The sequence below is a fragment of the Tachyglossus aculeatus genome, chromosome 6, assembly GCF_015852505.1.
Source record: "Tachyglossus aculeatus isolate mTacAcu1 chromosome 6, mTacAcu1.pri, whole genome shotgun sequence".
NCBI lineage: Eukaryota > Metazoa > Chordata > Mammalia > Monotremata > Tachyglossidae > Tachyglossus > Tachyglossus aculeatus.
Window position 1 is genome coordinate 2608069 of NC_052071.1, and position 25727 is coordinate 2633795.

General features: G+C 46.5%; 1 protein-coding gene across 1 annotated transcript in view; it reads right to left on the bottom strand.

The window, feature by feature from the left end:
* Nucleotides 1-25727, bottom strand: part of LOC119929990 (homeobox protein CDX-4-like) — a 36436-nt gene that overhangs the window by 5462 nt on the left and 5247 nt on the right. The window contains exon 2 of the mRNA XM_038748393.1: nucleotides 9644-9789. Within this exon, the coding sequence (XP_038604321.1) occupies nucleotides 9644-9789 (146 nt within the window). The remainder of the gene's footprint in view (nucleotides 1-9643; nucleotides 9790-25727) is intronic.

The following is a 25727-nucleotide window of genomic DNA, read 5'->3' on the forward strand; positions in this document are numbered from 1 at the left end:
ATCTACCCCAGTGCTTAGTACAGTGCTTGGCACATAGTAAGTAGTTAAATACCACTATTACTATTATTATAATTAACAGGTATGAATCCACATTTTACAATTGAGGAAACTGAAGCACAGAAAAGTAAAGTGACTTGCCCAAGGTCACACTGGAGGCAAGGGGGGCAAAGGCAGGATTAGAACCCAGAATCTCCGAGTCCCAGGCCCGTTAGGTCATGCTACTTCCCTAGGGATCACTCCTCTTTCTTCATTCTCCAAATGTCCAATCCCACTCTCCACTCACAGGAACACCAATTCCCTCTCTCTTCCTCCGTCCTTCCCACCATCTTTCTTTTTTCTCTATTTCCCTCTCTCTATCTCAATGTAAGGGATTGCTCCCTTGTGATGAGGGGAGGCATTTGTGGACTTGGTGTTTGTGGCAGATATCAAAGAGTCTCTGAGTGTGAGATGAAAAAGTCTGAGCAAAGGATTCTCTCCAGGGATCTTGAAATCTTTGGCTCTTGCTGCTTCCCTGAGCTGAAGTGAGATCAGATCAGTTAGGTTTTTGGTTTTGTTTTTTTTAATGGTACTTTTTAAGTGCTTACTATGGGCCAGGCACTGTACTAAGCACTGGGGTTGCTACAATTGTTTTCCCTCCTACTAAGACTGTGAGCCCCATTGTGGGACAGGGACTGTGTCCAACCTAAATAACTTTTATCTACCCTAGCACTTAGAACAGTGCTGGGCACATAGTAAGTGCTTAACAAAAGCCATAATACTAGCAATAACAATCATCTTCATCATCATCACACCTGATGCAGTCCGTGTTCCACATGGGACCCACCATCTACGTAGGAGGATGGAGGATTTAATCCTCATTTTTTGGATAAACTGAGGCACATCAGTTTAGTTTAGTGCCTCGCCCAAGGACACACAGCAGGTAAGTGTGGAGCTGGGACTAGAGCCCAGGTCCTCAGGTTCCCAGGCCTGGGCTCTTTGCCCTAGGGCCCACTGCTTCTGTGGGCATTTGTGAGAAATTTGTGAATGTGTGGGAATGCAGGGCGTCATTGCCTCATTATAGAGTCAGCCTAGGGACACAAAAATCTTGGTCCTGCCTCAGTTGCTCTAGATTGCAACTTTCCCTGACAACATCTTCCAGCCTCCAACACAGCTCCTGCCAGCTCCCACATGCTCACATCCAAATTTTCTCTGTGTGGGCTGACTCCGGTTATAATGACAACAATGGTGGTACTTTTTAAGCACTTCCCATGGGCTAAACACTGTGCTAGGCACTGGTGTAGGCACAGGATAATCAGCTCAGACCCAGTCCCTATCCGCCACGGGACTCTGGGTTTCAGGGTCCGGCAGCAGACTCTGCCATCACCACCGCTGCCCTCTTCAGAATCACCAAGGCTTGGCATCACCCTGAGACGTAGCATGGCCTAGTGGCAAGAGCATGGGCTTGGGCTTCTAGTTCTGGCTCTGCCATTTGTCTGCTGTGTGACCTTGGGCAAGTCACTTCACTTCTCTGTGCCTCAGTTACCTCATCTGTAAAATGGGGATTAAGACTGTGAGCCCCTCAGGGACTGTGTCCAACCTGATTATCTTGTATCTACCCCAGTGCTTAGAACAGTGCTTGGCACAGAGTAAGCATTTGACAAATACTATAATTATTAGTATTTTTATTTGGGCCACTGCTCTGGGGGACTTGCAGAAGAATCAGGTAGTGGTCCAGACCATGAACTCAAACTGGACCAAACCGGGTCTGTCTCTGTCTGGCATGAGCAGGCCAGGAGGAGGACAATGGCTGGGCCTGGCCCATGCCAGACCCCTAAGAGGTTGGGCTAGCTTCAACTCTCAAGCCTGGCTCCATCCTCCCCAGGAGCACCTCTGTCTCTTCCTCGTCCACGCATTCAACCACCCTCCCCAGCCCTTCCTGCATCTCAGGGCAACACTCGAGGGGCAATTTCAGAGCCCAGTCTTAGCACCCCATGGGTAAGTCAATGTCTGTGCACCTCAGTTTCCTCATCTGTAAAATGGGGGTTCAATACTTGATCTTTCTCCTACTTAGACTGCAAGCCCCATGTGAGTCAGGGAATGTGTCTGATCTGATTGTATTGTATCTACCCTGGAGCTTAGGGCAGCGCTTGGCACATAGTGAGGACTTAAGATCATATTTAATAGTAATAATAATATCTGCCCCACGGGCATTCAGTGAACTCCAGAGAGTTAGATCACTTCCTGCTAATGTATGTGTGTGTCAGTCAGTCATATTTATTGAGGGCTTGCTGTGCAGAGCACTGTACTAAGTGGTTGGAAGAGTACAATATAACAATAAACGGACACATTCCCCACCCACAGACGTGTGCGCGCACGCACATGCAAGTTTACACTGGCTAAGTTATGTCTCCTTGGAGAGGATTTCCCAGGGCTCAGATGAAAATCCAAACCCTAAACGCTCCACTTAGCAACCCAAAGCTCCATCCTTCTCTTCCCCTTCCCAGATATGAGCCCATTAGAATAACCCATCCCTGGCCCACCAAGCCGGGGTGGGGAAGCAGTTGGAAGCTTCTGGCTGGAGTCTCCCCTGAGTCTCTGCGCTCCGCTAGTCAACTGGAGAAGCCAAACTATTTAGCCTTCAATAGCTTCTGGCCTCCAGCAAACCATGGGCAAGAGCAGAGAGAGGAGAGGGCCAGATGGGCCAGCCGTGACAAGTTTTCCTTGAAGGCTACTTTGTCTTTGGCCCAATCCTTCTCTGGTTCCCTTTCCTGTCAGTTCAGCTGGGTAGAACTGAGATGGGTTGGTGGAGGGGGAGCGGGGCGTAGTGGAAACATCCAGGACCTGAGAGTCGGAGGCCCTGTATCCTAATCCCATCTCCATCACGTCCCTGCTGTGCGACTCAGGGCTAGTAGCGTGGCTCAGTGGAAAGAGCCTGGGCTTTGGAGTCCGAGGTCATGGGCTCAAATCCCGGCTCCACCAATTGTCAGCTGTGTGACCTTGGGCAAATCACTTAAGTTCTCGGGGCCTCAGTCACCTCATCTGGAAAATGGGGATTAAGACTGTGAGCCCCCATGTGGGACAACCTGATTACCTTGTATCCTCCCCTGCGCTTAGAACAGTGCTTTGCACATAGTAAGCGCTTAACAAATGCCATCATCATTATTATTATTATTTAACTTCTATCTCAGTTCCCCCATCTGCCAAATGAGAATTCAATATCTGTTCTCTCTCCTACTTGGACTTTGAGCTCCACATGAGACTTGATGATCTTGTATCGATCCTAGTGCTTAGAACAGTGCTTGGCACGTAGTAAGCACTTAAAAAATATCACAATTATTATTATCTGACCAACAAGAGGGATTAGCATTACCCTGAGCTCCCTGGAGCATCGGCCTGGGAGTCAGTAGGTCATGGGTTCCAATCCGTGCTCTGCCGCATGTCAACTGTGTGACCTTGGGCAAGTCACTTCACTTCTCTGTGCCTCATGATCTCATCTCTTAAATGGGGATTGAGGCTGTGAGCCTCATGTGGACAGGAACTCTGTGTACTTGTACTCACCTCAGTGTTTAGTTAAGTGCCTGGCACATAGTAAGTGCTTAACAAATGCCATAATTATAATATCCCCCAAAGCCTTACTGAAGGCAAGAGGCCTTCCCTATGCCTTCATTTCTTCTTTTCCTATTCCCATCTGCATCACCCCAATTTGCTCCCTTTGTTCTCTCCTCCCTCAGTCCCATAGCATTTATGTACATATCTGTAATTTATCCATATATTATGTACATATCTATTAAATCCATAATAACAATAGTAAAAATTCTGGTATTGTTAAGTGCTTACTATATACCAAGCACTATACTAAGCACTGGGGTAGATACAGAATTATCACCCACATGGGACTCACAGTCTAAGTAGGAGGGAGAACAGGTATTGAATCACCATTTTGCAGTTGAGGGAACTGAGGCACAGAGGAACTTGGTAATTTGCCCAAGGTCAAGTAGCAGGTAAGTGGTAAAGCAGGGATTAGAACCCCATTCCTCTTACTTCCAGGCTAGTGTTCTTTCCATTAGGCTGTGCTGCTTCTCAGTTGTACTCTCCCAAGCACTTAGTACAGTGCTCTGCACACAATAAGCTGTCAATAAATACCACTGAATGATTGACTGACTAAGACTAGGAGCCAGGCGAAACTAATTCTAATCCCAGCTCTGCTATGTGAGTTAGAGTGAGCCATTTAATCTCAGGGTACTTATCCTGTGTTTTCCTTCTATTGTGCTCACCCAAATGCTTAGGACAGTGCTCTGCACACAGTAAGCACTCAATAAATACCACTGAGGGATTGATTGATTTTGGTCTCCCAAACTCTTAGTTCAGTGGTTCATACTCTTTTAGAGGTGAGGACTTCTCCTTGCTATGCTGCCTCCCTCCCAAACCCGTAGACTGCGAATCCCATATCGAGCAGAGACTCTAGAGGGCAGGATTATCTTGTATCTACCCCCAGTGTTTAGCACAGTGCTTGGCACATGGTAAGCATTTAATGAATGTCAACCGATCAATGATATTTAATGAGCACTTATGTGTGCAGAACACTCTACAAAGTACTTGGGAGAGTACAACATAACAAAGTTGGTAATAATAATAATAATAATGGCATTTATTAAGCGCTTACTGTGTGCAAAGCACTGTTCTAAGCGCTGGGGAATTTACAAGGTGATCAGGTTGTCCCACGTGGGGCTCACAGTTTTAATCCCCATTTCACAGATAAGGTAACTGAGGCACAGAGACGTTAAGTGACTTGCCCAAGGTCACACAGCTGACAAGTGGCAGAGCCAGGATTTGACCCGATGACCTCTGACTCCAAAGCCCGTGCTCTTTCCACTGAGCCACGCTGCTTCCCTTCCCACAACAAGCTCACAGTCTAGAGGGGAGAACAGACATTAATATAATAAATTATGGCTATGTACATAAATGCTGTGGCCTGAGGGAGGAGTGAATAAAGGGAGCAAACGGGGGCGACACAGACCGGAGTAGGAAAAGAGGAAATGAAGGCTTAGGGAAGGGCTTTTGCCTTCAATAAAGCTTTGGGAGAGAGTAATTGTCTGTCAGATAGGAAGAGGGAGGACGTTCCAGGCCAGAGGCAATAGGTGGGCAAGTGGTCGGTGGCAAGATAGACGAGATCGAAGTACAGTGAATAGGTTGACATTACAGGCATGAAGTGTGCGGGCTGGGTTGAAATAGGAGAGCAGCCAGGCAAGGTGATTCTGAGTGCTTTAAAGAAGAGGGTAAGGAGTTTCTGTTTGATGTGGAGATGTATGGGCAACCACCGGTGGTCCTGGGGGTTTGCGGAAACATGGACTGAACATTTTTGTGGAAAATGATCCGGGTAGCAGAGGGAAGCATGGATTGGGGTGGGACAGACAGGAGTTAGGGAGGTCAGCAACGAGGCTGATAGAGTTGTCAAGACGGGTTAGGATAAGTCCTTGGATCAATGCATTAGTAGTTTGGATGGAGAGGAAAAGACAGATTTTAGCTATGCTGTGAAGGTTGAACTGATAGGATATAGTGACAGATTAAATATGTGGGTTGAATGAGAGAGCTGAGTCAAGGTAGTGTCAAGGTTATGGGCCAGGTTGGATAATTTTTCCCGGAGAAGGGGGTGAACCATCAATGCAGAAGATAGCTTAGATGGAGTAGAGGCTGTTCGATTTGGCAAGAAGGAGGACATTTGTGACCTTTGAGAGGGGGGTTTCTGTGGAGTAAAGGGGATGGAAGGCAGATTGGAGGGGATCAAGGAAAGAATTGTGGGAGAGGAACTGGAGACAGTAGGTGTAGACAACTTGGTCCAGGAGTTTGGAGAGGAATGGAAGGAGGGAGATGGGGCAGTAACTGGAGGGAACCATGAGGTCAAGGGAGGGTCTTTTTTTTTAGGATAGGGGAGACATGAGCATGTTTGGAACCATCGGGGAAGAAACCACTGGAGAGCAACAGCTGAAGATGTCATGGGGTGGGGGAAGGAATGGGGCAAGTGCTTTGATAAGGTGTGAAGACATTGGGTTGGTTGCACAGGTAGAGGGGGTGAATTTTGAGAGAGGGCAGGATATTTCCAATTGAGATACTGCTGGGAGAGATGGGGGAGTTGAAGACAGGGCAGGAGGAGGGAGGGACTGGAGAGGAGTAGGAGAGATTTTAGGGAGATCATGCCTGATAGCTTCAATTTTCTCAGTAAAGTAGCTGTCCAGACCATGACAGGTAAAAGATGGGGGAGTCCAGGGGATAAGGGATTTGAGAAGGGAGTTATACATCTGGAACAACTGGCGAGGGCAATGCGTATGTGTGTCAATAAGGATAGAGAAATAATTTTGCCAGGCAGAGGACACACAAGTACAAACTTGAAATGGGTGAAGTTGGCCTGATCTCTAGACTTCCGGCAGCCAGCACTGTATGGCTCATGCACAGGAGTGAAGGAAGTACATTGCGCAGGTGATCCAGGGCTGTGGGTTAGTGGTATGAGATAGATGAAGGGATAGGACAGTGAGTGTCATCAATAATTAACTGTGGGCTCAAGATTGAAAAGGGTATTGGTCCTCCGATCCCTTCCAATCTCTGCCTGGATCAAAATCACTGTCATCCATAGGTTAAGGATGGTCTTTCCTTTATTAACTGAGAAGCAGTGTGGCCTAGTGCAAAGAGCAAGGGTGGACCTGTTTCCTGATCCTGGCTTGTCCGCTGGGTGACCTTGGGCAAGTCACTTAACTTCTCTGTACTTCAGTTACCTCATCTGTAAATTGGGGAATAAGCACTCAATCACCAAACCCCCTCCTACCTCACCTCGCCACTCTCCTATTACAGCCCAGCCAGCACACTTTGCTCCTCTAATGCTAACCTTCTCACTAGACCTCGATCTCATTTATCTTGCCACTGACCTCTCATCCACATCCTGCCTCTGGCCTGGAATGCCCTCCCTCTCATATCTGACAGACAATTACCCTCCCCCTGTTCAAAGTCTTATTGAAGGTGGCCAGGAGGCCTTCCCTGTCTGAGCCCTCCTTTCCTTTTCTCCCACTCCCTTCTGCATTGCCCTGACTTGCTCCCTTTATTCATCCTCAATCTCAGCCTCACAGCACTTATGACCATATCTGTCATTTATTTATTTATATTAATGTCACTCTCCCCCTCTAGACTGTAAAGTCAAGAGGGCAGGGAATGTGTTTGTTTATTGTTATAGTGTACTCTCCCAAGTGCTTAGTACAGTGCTCTGCACAATAAGTACTAAATAAATACAACTGACTGACTGAGAGCCTTATGAGGGACAGGGACTGTGTCAATCAATCATATTTATCGAGTGCTCACTGCATCCAACCTGATTATCTTGTATCTACCCCATAACTTAGTACAGTGCCTGGCACATAGTAAGCGCTTAACTAATACAATTAAAAAAAAAGCCAGGCATAGGTCTCAGTGTGTGCAGGAGGGAGGAATGGTGGGTGTCAGGATTGACTCTTGGCAGCCTCGGGGGTTCTTTCAAACTCTGAAAAGGTCCTCTCACTCATCGTTCTGAGAAGGAGCAATGTTAGAATGGACAAAGGAGTGGGGATGGGATGTTGGGATGGAAGGGGAGCACAAGGTTGTTTTCATTAATCCTGCACAGCTGCCCGGTGTCTCTGGAAAATATCCCTCCCTGGACCTCGTTGAAGACTTTTCTAGACCCTGGGTTCTACCAGTATGTTCCCAGCATTCTCCATTCAAATTTTGGAGGCCAGTTTCCTGTCTCCCTGATCTGCATTCATTCATTCATTCAAACATATTTATTGAGCGCTTACTGTGTGCAGAGCACTGTACTAAGCACTTGGGAAGTACAAGTTGGCATCTGCAGGAGGTGAGAAGCAGTGAAGAGGAAGAAGCAGGAGGTGGGAAAGAGCAGTTTCGGGTGTAAGTGAAGAGGATTTGTCTTTCAGCATGGCAGCGCAAGAGAGGGGTGAAAAGAAGTCCAGAGGGACACTCTTACTGGCCACAGCCAGTCACAAGGACCACCAGGCACCGGCATGCAGTCAATCAGCGTGGCTCAGTGGAAAGAGCCCAGGCTTTGGAGTCACAGATCATGGGTTCAAATCCCGACTCCTCCACTTGTCAGCTGTGTGACTTTGGGCACGTCACTTCACTTCTTTGTGCCTCAGTGACCTCATCTGTAAAATGGGGATGAAGACTGTGAGCCCCACGTGGGGCAACCTGATCACTTTGTAACCTCCCAAGCGCAAAGAACAGTGCTTTGCACATAGTAAGTGCTTAATAAATGCCATCAGTATTAATCATTCAGTCAGTTGTATTTATTGAGCACTTAATGGGTACAGGGCAGTGTAAGCACTTGGGAGAGTACAACATAACAATAAACAGACACATCCCCTGCCCACAACGAGTTTACAGTTTAAAGGGGGAGCCACTGCATAAATGTGGAGAGCCATTGGCTGTTCTTTACCTAGACTTTGCCTGGGCAGACTATCGAGCAGAGCCCTAGAGACCCCTTCCAAGTTAGAACTGGATTCTTGTTCCGCTGAGGACTGGAGTGCCTTGAATTTTCTCTCCCGACTCCTTCCCTCCCCTCCCCACAAAGCTCTCACCCAGGAGGGCACAGCTGAAACCCAGCCAGTTCTGAGTTCAAGAGCAGCCATGAATGGAGAGGTTCCTCAAGGTCTGACAGGGATGGACTGAGAAGAAAGGGGGAAGCAAAAGACTTAGGGATCAATTAATCAATCAATGGTATTCACTGGGTGCTTACTGTGTGCAGAGCACTGTCCTAAATCCTTAGGAAAAAGAGTTGGTAGACAAGTTCCCTGCCCACTCTTATCTTACAGTCTAGAGGAGGGGAGAAGAGAAAAAACATAGCAACAGATGCTTGGCCTGGGATCCCCATGCCCAATCTAATTGCACTGTATTTCCCCCAGGGCTCAGCCCAGTCTCCTGCACAAACACCACAATTCTTATCATTCTTATTATTAAGAGCACAAGGAAATGGGGTCCAATCTCAGCCTCTTCTTGATTCATTCACAAGTTTCTCTCCTGTAAAGATCCAGGATATGCTTGTAATGCTTTCTTAGAGAACAAAGGGAAGTCCTAAGACCATCCAACTCCCCCAAGGAAATCAGAGGGCCGGGGTTCTAATCCCAGCTCCGCCACTGGCCTGCTGTATGACCTAGGGCAACCTCTCTGTGCCTCTGTTTCTTCATCTGTAAAATGGGGATTCAATACCTGTTCTCCATCTCCCTTAGACTGTGAGCCCAGTGCAGGACATCTTCTATCCACCTCAACACTTGGTTCAGTGCTTGGTACATAGTATGCGCTTAACAAATACCATTACAATTTGTTTTAATAAGCCAACCCACCCAGGAAGTGGGGCTGCTTTCTCATCTCTGTAGCACTTCAGAGAAGCAGTCTTCCCAGCCTTCCTCTGATCCCAGTTCCGGGGCTTGATAATATCCTTAGCATCTTGGTGTCTAACATACATCCCTCCTACTGCAATTAGGTCCATCTCTTCTTATCCCACTCTCAGTCTGCTTCCTCTGCATATTAGCCATTCTGAGCTTTGGCAATAAGCAATTCACAGGCCTACTTGGTTTGGCTATCTACAGTCCTCCCAGAAAACAGAGGGATCCAGAATTCACTGCCAGAACATTACCTGTCTCTCCGAAAGCCTCAGGTTGGCAGCCAGCTCTGATTTCCTTCGGATAGTGATGTATCTGTTGTAATGAAATTCCTTCTCCAGCTCCAGCCTCTGCCGATCCGTGTATACCACCCGATACTTTTCGCGTGTCCTTGTTTTCCCTGTGGGGAAAGAAAAATGTCTTATCAGAACCACATTCTTATACTTTCACCGCAGGAAACTGCTGCCCAAGAGCCTAGGCCTGGGAGTTAGAGGAACTGCTGTGTGACTGGGGGTAAGTCACAATTTCTCTGGGCCTCAATTCCCTCATCTGCAAAATGGGGATTCAAAACCTGTTCTCCTTCCTACAGACTGTGAGCCCCATGTGGGACACTGCAGCCTTGGTGTCATCCTTGACTCCGCTCTCTCATTCACCGCACAAATCCAATCCAACACCAAAACCTGCCGGTCTCACCTTCACAACATCGTCAAGATCCACACTTTCCTCTCCATTCAAACCACTACCTTGTTTGTACAATCACTCATCGTACCAACTGGATTACTGCATCTGCATCCTTTCTGATCTCCCAACCTCCTGTCTCTCCCCACTTCAGTCTATACTTTACTCTGTTGCCCGGATTATCTTTCTACAGAAACGCTCTGGGTATTTCACCCCACTCCTCAAAAATCTCCAGTGGTTGCCTATCAACCTTCGTATCAAGTAAAAACTCCTCATTATTGGCTTCAAAGCTCTCCTTCACCTTGCCAACTCCTACCTCACCTCCCTCCTTTCCTTCTACAGCTCAGCCCGCACACTCTGCTCCTCTGCTGCTAACCTCCTCACTGTGCCTCGTTCTAACCTGTCCCACCATTGACCCCTCGCCCACATCCTACTTCTGGCCTGGAATGCCCTCTCTCCCTCACATCCGCCAAACTAGCACTCCCCTCCCACTTCAAAGCCCTACTGAAAGCCCACCTCCTCCAGGAGGCCTTCCAAGACTGAGCCCTCCTTTTCCTCTGCTCCTCCTCCCCTCCTCATCCCTCCCCATAGCCCCGACTCCCTCCCTCTCCTTTACCCCCCACCCTGCCCCACAGCACTTGTGTATATATGTACATATTTATTATTCTATTTATTTTATTAATTATATATATAGCTATAATTCTACTTATTTATATTGATGTTATTTATGCCTATCTATTTGTTTTGCTTTGTTGTCTGTCTCCCCCCTTCTAGATTGTGCGCCCATTGAAGCAGCGTGGCTCAGTGGAAAGAGCCTGGGCTTTGGAGTCAGAGGTCATGGGTTCGAATCCTGGCTCCACCACTTGTCGTCTGTGTGACTTTGGGCAAGTCACTTCACTTCTCTGAGCCTCAGTGACCTCATCTGGAAAATGGGGATGAAGACTGGGAGCCCCCCTGTGGGACAACCTGATCACCCTGTAACCTCCCCAGCACTTAGAACAGGGCTTTGCACATAGTAGGCGCTTAATAAATGCTATTATTATTATTATTATTATTATTACTTTTGGGTAGGGATTGTCTCTATCTGTTGCCGAATTGTACTTTTCAAGCACTTAGTACAGTGCTCTGCACATAGTAAGCTCCCAATAAATATGATTGATTGACTATATTAACAAAGAGGCTAAATCAATACAAACAAATCAATGTATCAGGCAAAGAGCACTGAAGTGATGGAGGAGTGGTGTTGGGGAGGGGCTCCTAGAGGAGATTTATTTTTAGGAAGACTCACAAGGAGGGGAGGGTTGCATGGTTTGGTGATGCAAGGGTATTCCAGGTAGATGGAGAGATAATAATAATAATAATAATAATAATAATGGCATTTATTAAGCGCTTACTATGTGCAAAGCACTGTTCTAAGCACTGGGGGGATACAAGGTGATCAGGTTGCCCCACGGGGGGGCTCACAGTCAATCCCCATTTTACAGATGAGGTAACTGAGGCACAGAGAAGTTAAGTGACTTGCCCAAGGTCACACAGCTGGCAATTGGTGGAGCCAGGATTTGAACCCATGACCACTGACTCCAAAGCCTGTGCTCTTTCCATTGAGCCACGCTGCTTCAAAGGGATATTTGCAACGGTTCCAACGTGGGAGTCATCAGAGGGTGGAACAGTGAGGAGGAGGGCTGGGGAAGAGGGGCATAGCCAGAGACAGGTAACAAACGAGCCAGCCAACCATCAGTTGTCTGGGACTTCATCTGAGATACTCTTAGCTGTTATCCCCATTTTAGAGATGAGGAAGCTGAGGTACAAAGGAGTTCTGTGGCCATTCAGTCAGTCAATTGTGTTTATTTTCTGCAGCCCAGAAGTAGACCGCCCACGGTGGAACGAAGAATGAAGTGGGGCCTCATTCAGAGCCAATCTCAGCCAGCTTCCGGACTACCTGCAAGGAATGTGTTCTTTTTCAAATATAGCTGGACTGAATGAATGGAGTTCTCTTTAATTCTCTTAGTTCTCTTTAATTGAATTCTCTTTAATTTGGCATCTGAGCATCAGAGTCTACTCTGGTCCTCCCTCCACTCCAAATGCCGTGGAAACTACTATCTGTTTTTTTCAGAGTACCTGCTGTGACCCTCCGGTCTTAAAAAGACCTCAAGAAGACATCTGGATCAGCCCCTGTCTCTGAATGGGTGAATGTCTCAGTTTTCTACACTGAGCATGGCCTAGTTCTCCAAGAGCTCAAGTCTGGAAGCCAGAGGACCTGGGTTCCAATCCCCACTCCGACACTTGTCTGCTGTGTGACCTCGGGCAAGTCACGAAGCAGCGTGGCTTAGTTCATTCATTCATTCATTCAATTGTATTTATTGAGCGCTTACTGTGTGCAGAGTACTGTACTAAACGCTTGGGAAGTACAAGTTGGCAACATATAGAGACGGTCCCTACCGAACAGTGGGCTCACAGTCTAGAAGGGGGAGGCAGAGAACAAAACAAAACATATTAACAAAATAAAATAAATAGAATAAACATGTACAAATAAATAGAGTAATAAATATGTACAAACATATATACATATATACAGGTAACTGTATATACAGGTGTATACAGGTATATACAGGTAACTTAGTGGCAAGAGCAAGGATTTGGGAGTCAGAGATCGTGTGTCGTGGGTTCTAATCCCGGCTCCGCCACATGTCAGCTGTGTGACTTTGGGCAAGTCACTTAACTTCTCTGTGCCTCAATTACCTCATCTGTAAAATGGGGATTAAGACTGTGAGTCCTACATGGGACAACCTGATTACCTTGTATCTACCCCCAGAGCTTAGAACAGTACTTGGCACACGGTAAGCACTTAATAAATGCCATCATCATTATTTCAGCACTTAGAACAGTGCTTTGCAGGTAGTAAGCGCTTAACAAATGCCATCATAATTTATTTATTTACATCTCTGTGCCTCTGTAAAATGGAGATTAAGTACCGTTCTCCCACCTAATTAGATTCTGAGCCCCATGTGGGACAAAGACTGTGTCCAACTTGATTAACTTGTAGCTACCCCAGTGCTTAGAACAGTGCTTAGCAAATACCACAATTATCATTCTAAGGAGCTCTCCAGGATGGAGACTCCATCACCTCCCCCAGTGACCTGTTCCAGTTTTTATTCGACCCTGGGCAATTAGAATTCTTTCTTGTGTCTAAACCAACTCCCTGTTGCTGCATCTTTTTGCTCTATTTGCTTTTGTTTGGTCGTCTGTGGACAGGGAGAAACACATAACTGTGTCCAATCTGATTACTGTGTATCTACCCCAGTGCTTAGTACAGTGTTTGGCCCATAGTGAGACCTTAGCAAATACCAATTTAAAAAATCCTCCTCAAGAAATCCCTTTGAATCCTCGAGGATGGAGAAAAGAGGAGAAGGACTGGCCTTTATTTGCTCTCAGTGTTTTGTGGAAGGCAGGAAAAGCAGAAAAAAATAGAACAGTCTTGGACATATAGTACGCGCTTAACATACCACACTTCAATCAAACAACAGTATATATTGAGCACTTACTATATGCAGAGTGCTGTACTAAGCAATAGTCAATATATTCAATTGTACTAAGCAATGTTCAATGTAACCGAGTGGGTAGACAAAATCCCTGCCCACAGTTATGATTGTTATCGTTAATAAAAAGGGACAGCTTGGGTGGGCCTGGGAGAAGATACGGTTGCTGAAGGACTGATGTGAGCCATGGGCTGGAAGCGGGGAGGGAGTGGGGAGGGAGTGGTTTCCTGTGGTCTGGACTTCATCTGGAGTGCTATCTAAGTCCTCTCTTCCAGCCCGGCTCTGTTTGCAGACACGGATCACATTTGCTTGTAACCCACAGGTGCTTCCCGATGTCATTTCCAGGCCTGGAAGTGAGCATGGCATGTAGGCATCGCAGCCCGTCACTGGCATGCATGATCATCAGGTTGGGCACAGTCTCCGTCCCACCCGGGGCTCATGGTTAAGTGGAGGGCAGACCATGTATCAAATCCCCATTTACGGATGAGGAAATTGAGGCACAGAGAGTTTTAGGGACTTAACCAAGATCACACAACAGGCAGGAGGAAGAGTCAGGATTAGAACCCAGGCCTGTGCTCTTTCCACTATACCACACTGCTGCTGCTGCTTCTACCAGGTCATTTGGCTTCTGAGAACAAAACGATAACAAAACTCGCTCTCTGGCTTCCAGTGGTGCTTGGAGACTTATGGAACTTCAACCTCCCCCTGTCCAAAAGCCATTTAAAGGGATATCAATTTCAAATTACTGAACAAAGTGCTAGGGACAGTACACGGCAAGCCCCCAGCTGACCCAAGGAGAAGGTCCATTTGTTTTCCTTTCACTGGAAGTGTAAAGTGTTTGTTTAACATATGATCACCTGCTGGGCTTTAATGCTTGGCTTGATTTCGGCCTCTCCAACATCTTTTGATCTTGGGGGGAGCTACTTTCTCTTTGGCTCCTCGCCCGATGTGAATTCGGGGACAGGAGGGAGAGCTCTAAAGTGGCTCCCTAAACTGGCCATTGAGGTGTTAAGAGGAGGCAGGCCCGGGCCTTTCAAACTGCCCCAGGCTTTGCAGAAGGCCATTCGCATTCAGGAGCCATAAACAAATATGGCGTCCCCTTTTATGTCGGCAGCCCTGAGCTCTTTGGTTCCCGTTGTAAATATGACAGCAACCGCCACTTCTAAGGCCGTTTCTCTTCGGGGAATTTGCGGGGTGGGGTGGGTGGGGAGGGAATGGGCTCTGAAAGGCCATCCAGGCCAGCATTCTCCTTAGAAGCTACTGAGATTGGGAGGTCACATTGTGGTTGGCATATACCTGGTCCAAGCAATATAGGCATATCTTATTTACATCAATGACTGTCTCCCCCTCTATAGTGTAAGCTCGCTGTGGTCAGGGAATGTGTCTACCACCATAGTAATAGCAATAATAATAATAATAATGGCATTTATTAAGCACTTACTATGTGCTAAGTCAGTTCTAAGCACTGTTCTACGCGCCGGGGGAGATAAAAGGTTATCAGGTTGTTCCACATTGGGCTCACAGTCTTAATCCCCATTTTACAGATGAGGTAACTGAGGCCCAGAGAGAATAATAATAATAATAATGATGGCATTTGTTAAGCGCTTACTATGTGCAAAGCACTGTTCTAAGCGCTGGGGGGGATACAATGTGATCAAGTTGTCCCACATGGGGCTCACAGTCTTAATCCCCCTTTTTACAGATGAGGTAACTGAGGCTCAGAGAAGTGAAGTGACTTGCCCAAGGTCACACAGCAGACTTGTGGTGGAGCCGGGATTCGAACCCGTGACCTCTGACTCCAAAGCCTGGGCTCTTTCCACTGAGCCCACAGCTGACAAGTGGCAGAGCTGGGATTAGAACCCATGACTTCTAACTCTCAAGCCCGTGCTCTTTCCACTGAGCCACGCTGCTTCTCTTACACAGTACATGCTCAATAAATACCATTGATTGATCTTGGTTTCCTCCCTTTTTCTTCTCTCAGTGACCGGACTCTCCAACGTAACTACTGGGAGATGCAGAGACAGAGGGACACAGAGACAGAGGGATGCAGAGCATCTGGGAGATAGAAAGGAGGGTGGGACAGTGAGGACCACCAAAATTTCTGCTGGACAGTAATAGTGGTAGTTGTTAAGCACTTACTATGTGGCAAGCACTGTTCTAAGCGAGGGGGAAGATACAAGGTCATCAGGTTGTCCCACGTGGGGCTCACAGTCTCAATCCCCATTTTACAGATGAGGTAACTGAGGCCCAGAGAAGTGAAGTGACTTGCCCAAAGTCACACAGCTGACAAGTGGCAGAGCCGGAATTCAAACCCATGACCTCTGACTCCCAAGCCCTTGCTCTTTCCACTAAGCCACGTTGCTTCATGCACCAAGAACTGTAGTAGATACAAAAATAAATAATGATAACTGTGGGATTTAAGTGCTTACTCTGCCTAGAGCTATAATAAGCACTGGGTCAAATACAAGGTAATCAGATAAGAACAATTTCCTGTCCCACATTGGGCTCACAGTCTGAAGGGGAGGGAAAACGGGTTTTGGATACCCATTTTACAGATAAGGAAACTGAGGCACTTAAGTGATTTTCCCAAAGGCACTCAGCAGACCCGTGGCCCTCTAGACTGTCAGACTTGTACTCTTTCCATTAGGCCACACTGCTTCCCAGACTCCAGGCTGGGTAGTATACATATATATACATATATATATATATATATGTATATATGTTTGTATGTATTTATTACTCTATTTATTTATTTAACTTGTACATATTTATTCTATTCATTTTATTTTGTTAATATGTTTTGTTTTGTTGTCTGTCTCCCCCTTCTAGACTGTGAGCCCGCTGTTGGGTAGGGACCGTCTCTATATGTTGCTAACTTGTACTTCCCAAGAGCTTAGTACAGTGCTTTGCACACAGTAAGCGCTCAATAAATACGATTGAATGAATGAATGAATAGTAGCAGAGAAGCAGAGAAGCAGCGTGGCTCAGTGGAAAGAGCCCGGGCTTTGGAGTCAGAGGTTGTGGGTTCAAATCTCGGCTCAGCCAGTTGTCAGCTGTGTGACTTTGGGCAAGTCACTTAACTTCTCTGTGCCTCAGTGACCTCATCTGTAAAATGGGGATTAAGACTGTGAGCCCCCCATGGGACAGCCTGATCACCTTGTAACCTCCCCAGCACTTAGAACAGTGCTTTGCACATAGTAAGCGCTTAATAAATGCCATTATTATTATTAGTAGTAGTAGTAGTACCCCAACAGCCCCAGGTGAGAACCTCTTCTGTTTTCAGTCTAATTACCGACTGCAAAGGGAAGTTCTTCCCGATGTCTAACCTCAGTCTTTTGTGCTGCCACATCAGCCCATCTCCCCTCGTTCTATCTACTTCTGAGGCCACTTGCTCTGGATCATAATCTTTTAGTAGCCCTCATTCTCCCCTTCCCTAGACAACCCACTTCCTGTCCCTATGACTTCAAGTATTTCCTCTTTGCTTCTCCCAGACCCAGTCCTTCTTTCTGGTTTCTTTGTCTGCCAGGAGCAAAGTGAAATCTTGGTGCTGGTGATGGGGCACTTTGTGCATTGGGAAGGGTTCAGAGCCTTGGGCAGAGTTCCTTCCTGGGCTGAGGGGGACTCCAGCTCTCTCAGCCCCTGCAGAAGACTGAGACGGTGGGCCTCCCTCAGGATCCCCCTCCCCTCCACCCCCATCCCCACTGGGGAGGAGGTGAAGGAGGTTCTCCTTCACTTTTCAAAGTTCCTTTGGAAGGAATTTGTGCCGGGACTCGGAAGAAGGGGTTGAAAGAACTCTAAGGATCTACAATCTGCCCCTTTCTCCAGGCTACTTTGGTTCCAGTTAAAGCCCCCAGAGGGTCATTTTCTTAAGACTATAATAATAATAATAATAATAATGGCATTTATTAAGCACTTACTATGTGCAAATCACTGTTCTAAGCGCTGGGGAGGTTACAAAGTGATCTGGTTGTCCCACGGGGGGCTCACAGTCTTAATCCCCATTTTACAGATGAAGGAATTGAGGCCCAGAGAAGTTAAGTGACTTGCCCAAAGTCAAACAGCTGACAGTTGGCGGAGCCGGGATTTGAGCTCATGACCTCTGACTCCAAAGCCTGCGCTCTTTCCACCGAGCCACACTGCTTCTCATAGAAGGCTCCCAGAGACCCCCTGCCCTCCCTCTCTGTAATTCAGCTCCCGCACTGCAGAAATGTTTGCTCACTTCTCTCCTCAAAGGGGACTCCCATGGGCCTTTTAGGCCTTCTCCTAGTTGCTGAAACAGGGGTCAGTAAAATCAATCAATGGTATTTGAGTGCTTACTGTGTGCAGAGCACTGTACTAAGTACTTGGGAGAGTACAAGCATTTGGGAAAGGTCATGTGTTCTAATCCCGTCTCCACCACTTGGCTGCTGTGACCTTGGGTAAGTCGCTTCACTTCTCTGGGCCTCATTTCCCTCATCTGTAAAATGGGGATTGAGACTGTGAACCCACAAGGGACAGGGACTGTGTCCAACTCAATATGCTTGTATCCACCCCAGCGCTTAGAACAGTACCTGGCACCATAGTAAGCGCTTAACAAATACCACTATTATTATTATTATTATTATATAACAGGGTTGTCAGGCATGTTTCCTGCCCACAAGAGTAAGCTGTCTGCCTCTCTCCATTCAGCCAGAAATACTTAACTTGAAACCAATCAACCTAGTTCTTTTTGCGGCTCTCTTCTTCCAAACAAGAAGCACTGTCACACTTCCCATCATTTTGGGGGATTATTCTCTCCCAAGTGCTTAGTACAGTGCTCTGCACACAGTCAGCACTCAATAGATACCATTGATTGATTTTCCCCACTAGACTGTAAGCTCCTTGAAGGCAGGTATCATTCAGTTCAATCACATATCAAGTCCACTGTATTGTACTTTCCCAAGTGCTTAGTATAGCACTCTGCACTCCAAAAGCCACTCAATAAACACCACTGTTTGACTACTCTGTTTTCTCCAGCAGAGGAGACATTAAAGACTTGGAGAAATATGTCTACCAACTCTGTTATATTGTACTCTCCCTAGCGCTTAGTAATAATAATAATAATGGCATTTGTTAAGCACTTTCTATGTGCAAAGCACTGTTCTAAGTGCTGGGGAGGTTACAAGGTGATCAGGTGTGTCCCACGGGAGGCTCACAGTTTTAATCCCCATTTTACAGATGAGGGAACTGAGGCACAGAGAAGTTAAGTGACTTGCCCAAAGTCACACAGCTGACAGTTCGCAGAGTCAGGATTTGAACCCATGACCTCTGACTCCAAAGGCCGGGCTCTTTCCACTGAGCCACTCTAGTGGTCTGCACACAGTAAAGTGTTCAATAGAAATGATTGATTGTAATAGGCACAAATCCCATAGATGCTGTCCTGTTCCCAGCAGATGAGGGATAGGGGAGCTGGAAGGGTGGGATAGGTTGACCCTGGCTCCTCCTTTCAGGGAGGGAGACAAAACCAAACAAACTTAACAGGTAGTTTCCTGGTCTTCTAAGCCATCCCAATTCCAAAGGCACTTCTCCAGGGGCTCAGCCTGCTCTCAGATTCTTGGTCACCAGAACCGGGGAACTAGGGAAAACTCAGGACAGCTCCCCCTGCCCCCCACCCCCGTTGGCAATAAAATTCCCCCCAGCCTCCTTCTGAAGACAATAAAGCGGGGACAAGGCCTCTTTATTTGCTGTGAAAATCATCACCCTTTCCGGCAATATAACCCCCGAAGAAAGGAGGCACAAGGAAGAGACCAGGCTGCATATCAAAGCGGAAAGAAGTGTTAAAAGGGTCTGTTGCCTCAATATGACAGATAGACCTCAAACCCCCAGACAATGGAACTCAGGAAAAAATAGACCTCACAACTCGTGTACAAAGAGAAAACCATTAGCATTAGAAGTGAAGGGCAGCACTGGCCTCTGCTTGGACTCGGGGATGGGGCCACAGCCTGTGCACTCATTTCTTGGCTGGGGAAACTGAGGCACGGGGTCAATCAGTGCCAGGAGGCCAGTGGTGGGACCAGTCCAGGAGTCTTAATTCCCAAACTGGGGCTGTAACTGCTAGATCTACTTTCGGCTCTTGGTCTAACCCAGTTTCCTCACCCTGGCCCTGGGATAATGAACTCTGATCAGAAAAGCCAGAACCCTTCTCCTTCTCTCCCTCCCACTCAGGAAGACCCCCCCATTAGCCCTGGGGTCATCTCCTCTCCACCCGATCTCAAGGCCTCCACAGGCTCCCCACAACACCTATCCTTTCCCCACCCCCCTCCTCTTTGCCGCCATCTGCAAGTCACTAAATAAAACTTTAACAAAGAGAAAAACCCCCCACTCCATTCTCCATTCCCCTCCTGCCCCAGCATCTGCAGGGTAACAGCACTTTGCTCCTCCCCGTCAAATAGCTTCCGGGGCCATCTGGGAGAGGGTTTGCAGCTGGGCTGCAGTGATGTTCAGGAAACAGACAAAAGAAGACACTGGGTAGGGCTTGTAGGGAGAGGGGGCAGATTCCAGCAGATCCCTTGGGAGGTCTGCCCCTGGGGCAGGATATAAAACCCAGGGGAGGGAGACAAAAAGGTGGAGGTGGTTATTTATTCCCCTGCTGATTACTCTCTTTCCTCTGGCTGGGATTCAAAGGCTGGGATTTCCGGAAGCTGCCAGACCCTGAGACCTTTGACCCTGAGGAAGGACTGTGGGTCTCCTTGGTGGTGCTGGCCATTGGAGTGAAGGAGAAAGTTCTGGGTTGGTATGCTAGAACCCCTATGAGTACTGAAGTAAAGCTATCCCTCTTCTGTCTCCTTCTCTTTCCCATCCATGCAATGTGTATTTCACAAAACTTGTACTTCCCAAGTGCTTAGTACAGTGCTCTGCACACAGTAAGCGTTCAATAAATACAATAAATAAACAAATAAGTATTACTACTGCCGCTACTATTACTAGTACTACTACAACATTCTGGGACCAAATTGGGAAGGGTTTTGAGTTATTTGTAATACTCATCCCAAGATTCCTTTAAACATAATAATAATAATTATTAATATTGTGGTATTTATTGTTTGCTACACTAAATGCTGAGGTAGATAGATATAAGATAATCAAATCAGGCCCAGGCCCTGTCTCACACAGGGTTTACAAGTTAAGGGGGAATAACAGGGACTGAATCTTCATTTTACAGATGAGGATACTTAGGCCCAGAGAAGTTAAATGACTTGCCCAAGAGCACACAGCAAGCAAGTGACAAAGCTGGTAGTAGAACCCAGATCTGTTGACTGGCACCTTCCCTTTCTTTCATGGTTGGATGCAATTCATCTTTAGAAAATATTTCTAAGCCTAACACGGGTGAGGGTTCAGATATTTTGCAGTCCTGTTGTCTGCCCTGGGCATCTGCTGTTCACTCAGTAATTCCCCTCTAGACTGTAAGTTGGTTGTGGGCAGAGAACGTGTCTACCAACTCTGTTATTTTTCACTCTCCCAAGTGCTCATAGTAAGTGCTCAATAAATATGATTGATTGACCGATTAACAGCCGGAGAAACCAAGGCCCAGGAAGGAGAAGTTGCCTATTTGGGGTACTGAAGAGCCAGTGATGACAGAGGTGAACTTGGGTTTCCACTAGGCTCTGCTGTGTCTTTCTGAACTGTCATGTAATCATAACATTTTCCTCTCCATTATCTAGTGTGTGTGTGTGTGTGTGTGTGTGTGTGTTTGTGTGTGTGTGTGTCAAAATAAAACTAAAATGTTTGTTCTTTTAAGGCCTGGGGAAAATCACCCAGTGGGGATCAGAGAAGGTTTCCCGAGGTATCCATTTTAGTAAGTTGGTTGATGATTGGGAGATCAAGTTGGAAAAACACTTCCAACTTTGGGGAAAACTATGGGGTTTGGGAGGGTTTGATAATTGTTCGAGACACCTCACTTTTTGGTTTTAAATGACATTTGATAGGATTTTACTCACTTCACTTTTCACTTTTCTAGTGGAGGTGGAAAAAGGTAAAAAAAATCCACTATGTGAATATGAATAATGCTCCTGAATGATATGACAATGCAGAGGTCTCCAGCATCACTGACCTACTGGACAGAACTCGTCTCAGGAGTCAGAGGACCTGGGCTGTAATCCTGGCTCTGCCACATGTCTGCTGTGGGACTTTGGGTAAATCTCTTCACTTTCCTACACCTCAGTTTCCTCATCTGTAACATGAGGATTAACAGCATGGCATAGTGGCTAGAGCACAGGCCTGGGAGTCAGAAGGTCATGGGTTCTAATCCCAGCTCTGCCACTTGCCTGCTGTGTGACCTTGGGCAAGTCAGTTCACTTCTCTCGGCCTCAGTTCCCTCATCCGTAAAACAGGATTAAGACTGTGAGCCCTATGTTGGACAGGGACGGTGTCCAACCCGATTAGCTTCTATCTACCCCAGTGCTTAGAACAGTGTCAAGTACATAGTAAGCGCTTAACAAATACCACAATTATTGTTATTATTATTATTATTGTGTTGTTACCTTAAACAGTAGGACAGTGACAGGGCCCAACCTGATTATCCTGAATCTACCCCAGTGCTTAGTAGAGCTCTTAGCACATAGTAAGCATTGACCTGTCTACATGTTTTGTTTTGTTGTCTGTCTCTCCCTTCTAGACTGTGAGCCCATTGTTTGGTAGGGACCGTCTCTATATGTTGCCGACTTGTACTTCCCAAGCACTCAGTACAGTGCTCTGCACACAGTAAGCACTCAATAAATACGACTGAATGAATGAATGAATAAATAAATATTACAGTTATTTTTCTTCCCCACTGCCTCCTTCCTGTAGGTTTTCAGAACCTACCCAACTGCTTTTTGGATGGAAAAACTACCCCAACAACTATTTCAATGGTCCCCACAAATCATCCTAGATCCCAAGAAAAGTTTTGTATTGGACTGTTTTCGTGGCTACCTGTGCTGCTGAAAATAGAAGCTTAATGCTAGAGTCTGCCTTAATCCTGGGTCTTTGAATCTGGCTATTTTTTATGGTATTTGTTAAGCTCTTATTATGTGCCAGGCACTGTACTAAGCACTGGGGTAGATACAAGCCAATCAGGTTGGACACAATCCATGTCTCACATACGGCTCACAGTCTTAACTCCCATTATACAGACGAGGTAACTGAGCTACAGAGAAGTTATGTGACTTGTCCCAGGTCACACAGCAGACAAGTGGCAGAGTCAGGATTAGAATCCAGCTCCTCCTGACTCCCAGGCCTGTGTTCTTTCCTTAGGTCACACTGTTTCTCTGTTTCTCCCTCTCTGTGTCCTCCAGTTGATGTTTGACGAAGCTAATGGTCCATGCTAGGGCTAAAGAGGCCTTCCCAAATTAAGATCCTCCTTTCCTCTTCTCCTACTCCCTTCTGCTTCACCCTGACTTGCTCCCTTTGTTCTCCCCCCTCCCAGCCCCACAGCACTTATGTACATATCTGTGAAGTATTTATTTGTCTTGATGTCTGTCTCCCCACCTCAATAAATACAATTGAATGAATGAATACTTTCAGCAGAGTATAGATCTGGGAAGAGCATCAGGCCACAGTGCAGTCACCCTGACTTGATCTCTTTATTCATTCCCCCTCCCAGCCCCACAGCACTCATGCCCATATCTGTAATTTATTTCTTTATATAAATGTCTGTTTCTCCCTATAGACTTTAAGCTCCTTGTGGGCAGGGAATGTATCTGTTATATTGTTAATCTGTACTCTTCCAAGCTCTTGGCAAAGTGCTGCATACATAGTAAGCGCTCAATAAATATGATTGCCTGACCAACAGATTGACTGACACAATGTCTGACTGACACAATGCCATTCCTCCAGACCTCATGCAGGCCATGACTTTGTCTCTAAAAGGCAGTAGCAGCCTCTCTGGGAGATGTCCCCCTCCCACTTAGCTCATCTTCATTCAGAATCTTGGGTTCTCCAATTATGGAATTTCCTCAGTCATAAGTGTGGGTTCTCCAATTATGGAATTTAAAGGGAACAATTGTGGGAAAGTAGGAATGCCCTCCCTCTATATATCCGCCAAACTAGCTCTCTTCTTCCCTTCAAAGCCCTACTGAGAGCTCACCTCCTTCAGGAGGCGTTCCCAGACTGAGCCCCCCTTTTCCTCTGCTCCTCCTCCCCTCCCCATTGCCCCCACTCCCTCCCTCTGCCCTAGCCCCTTCCCCTCCCCACAGCACTTTTGTATATTTGTACATATTACTGTATTTATTAATGATGTGTATATATCTATAATTCTATTTATCTGTTTTGATGGTATTGACGCCTGTCTACTTGTTTTGTTTTGTTGTCTGTCTCCCCCTTCTAGACTGTGAGCCAGTTGTTGGGTAGGGATTGTCTCTATCTGTTGCCAAGTTGTACTTTCCAAACACTTAGTACAGTGCTCTGCACACAGTAAGCGCTCAATAAATATGATTGAAAGAATGAATGAAAGGGCCTCATCAACTGAAAGCCTTAGGAACTGAGGGGTTGGGCACTAAAATTGCCTCTGATTTTATTACATGTGACTTTTTCTCTTTATCACCCATAAGTCATTCTGACCCAGATGAAAACCTCAGTACCAAAGAATGGAACAGACATGAACCCCAAATCTTTAAGATTTGATCTTGAGTGGAAAGGGAGGTAGAAAGAAAGCTCAACATTTGGACAGGATTTTTTTTTTGACGTAAAATCCTTGCCCTTCCTCTTAAAAAAGCAGCGTGGCCTAGCAGAAAGAGCACAGGCCTGGGAGTCAGGGGACTTGGGTGCTAATCTCAACTCTACTGCTTGCCTACTGTGTGACCTTGGGCAAGTCATTCAACTTCTCTGTGCCTCAGTTTCCTCATCCACAAAGTCGGGGTTAAGTACCTGTTCTCTCTACCCCTTAGACTGTGAGCCCGATTTGGGACAGGGATTTGTATGAGCTGATTAACTTGTATTTTCCCCAGGGCTCAGTGCAGTGCTGTTGAGTAAGCGCTCAAGTAAGCACCATTATTATTATTTCCAAGAAGGATGCTTTAGAGTACTGGATTTCTGGGCTCGTTTTGGACAGAACGGCAATTCTAGGAGGAGAAGCCAAAGGAAAAAAACAGTATTTTTCCCTTTAGGAATAATCAGCAGAGCAATGGGGTAATGGGGAGTGGATGGAATCGAGTATGAAACAGGTTTTCAGGGTTTGACTTGGCCTGCCAAGTGTCAATGATAATAATAATGATAATAATGGTATTGTTAAGCGCTTACTATATGACAAAGTGTTAACGGTGCGGAATTTTCTTCTGGATTTTTGGCATTCCCCTTTAACCTGCTTGCCTTGTGCAAAGTGAGAATGGCCGCTCCCCGTGACGCTAGGCTCCAGATTTACTCTGCACTTCTGCAGAAAGAGGGAGAAAAGGGAAGGATTGCAAGACGGAAGGCGGAGGCTTCGGGAGGCGTGGCTCACCACAAAATCAACACAGGCCATGTGAGTCGTAGAAGGCCCCGCCCTTTCAGGAAGGACCCTTGACCATCGCAAACACAACACAGGAATCCACCTCCTCATCTTGCACACAACCTGATGTCCCTGTGGGACAGGGATCGTAGCCAACCTGATTATCTTGTACCTTCCCCAGTGCTCAGTACAGTGCCTAGCACATAGTAAGTGCTTAACAAACAATAAGAACAACGATAATTAAGGGCTCACTACGCACCACCAAGGATTATACTTTACGCTGGGGTAGATACAAAATAATCGGATTAACTTGTTATCTATCCTAGGCTTTACAAGAGTGCTTGACACCCCTTTTCCTCTGCTTCTCCTCCCCTCCCCATTGCCCCCACTCCATCCCTCTGCCCTAGTCCCTTCCCCTCCCCACAGCACTTGTGTATATTTGCACATATTACTGTATTTATTTTATTAATGTGTATATATCTATAATTCTATTTATCTGTTTTGATGGTATTGACGCTTGTCTACTTACATTCATTCATTCATTCAATCGTATTTATCGAGCGCTTACTGTGTGCAGAGCACTGTCCACTATTACTGCTATAATCATCATCATCACACGGAGCTCACAGTTTTAGAACAGGAACGTAATTCCCATTTTTCTGATGAGGAGACAGAGGCACAGAGAAGTTAAGCAGCGTGGCTTGG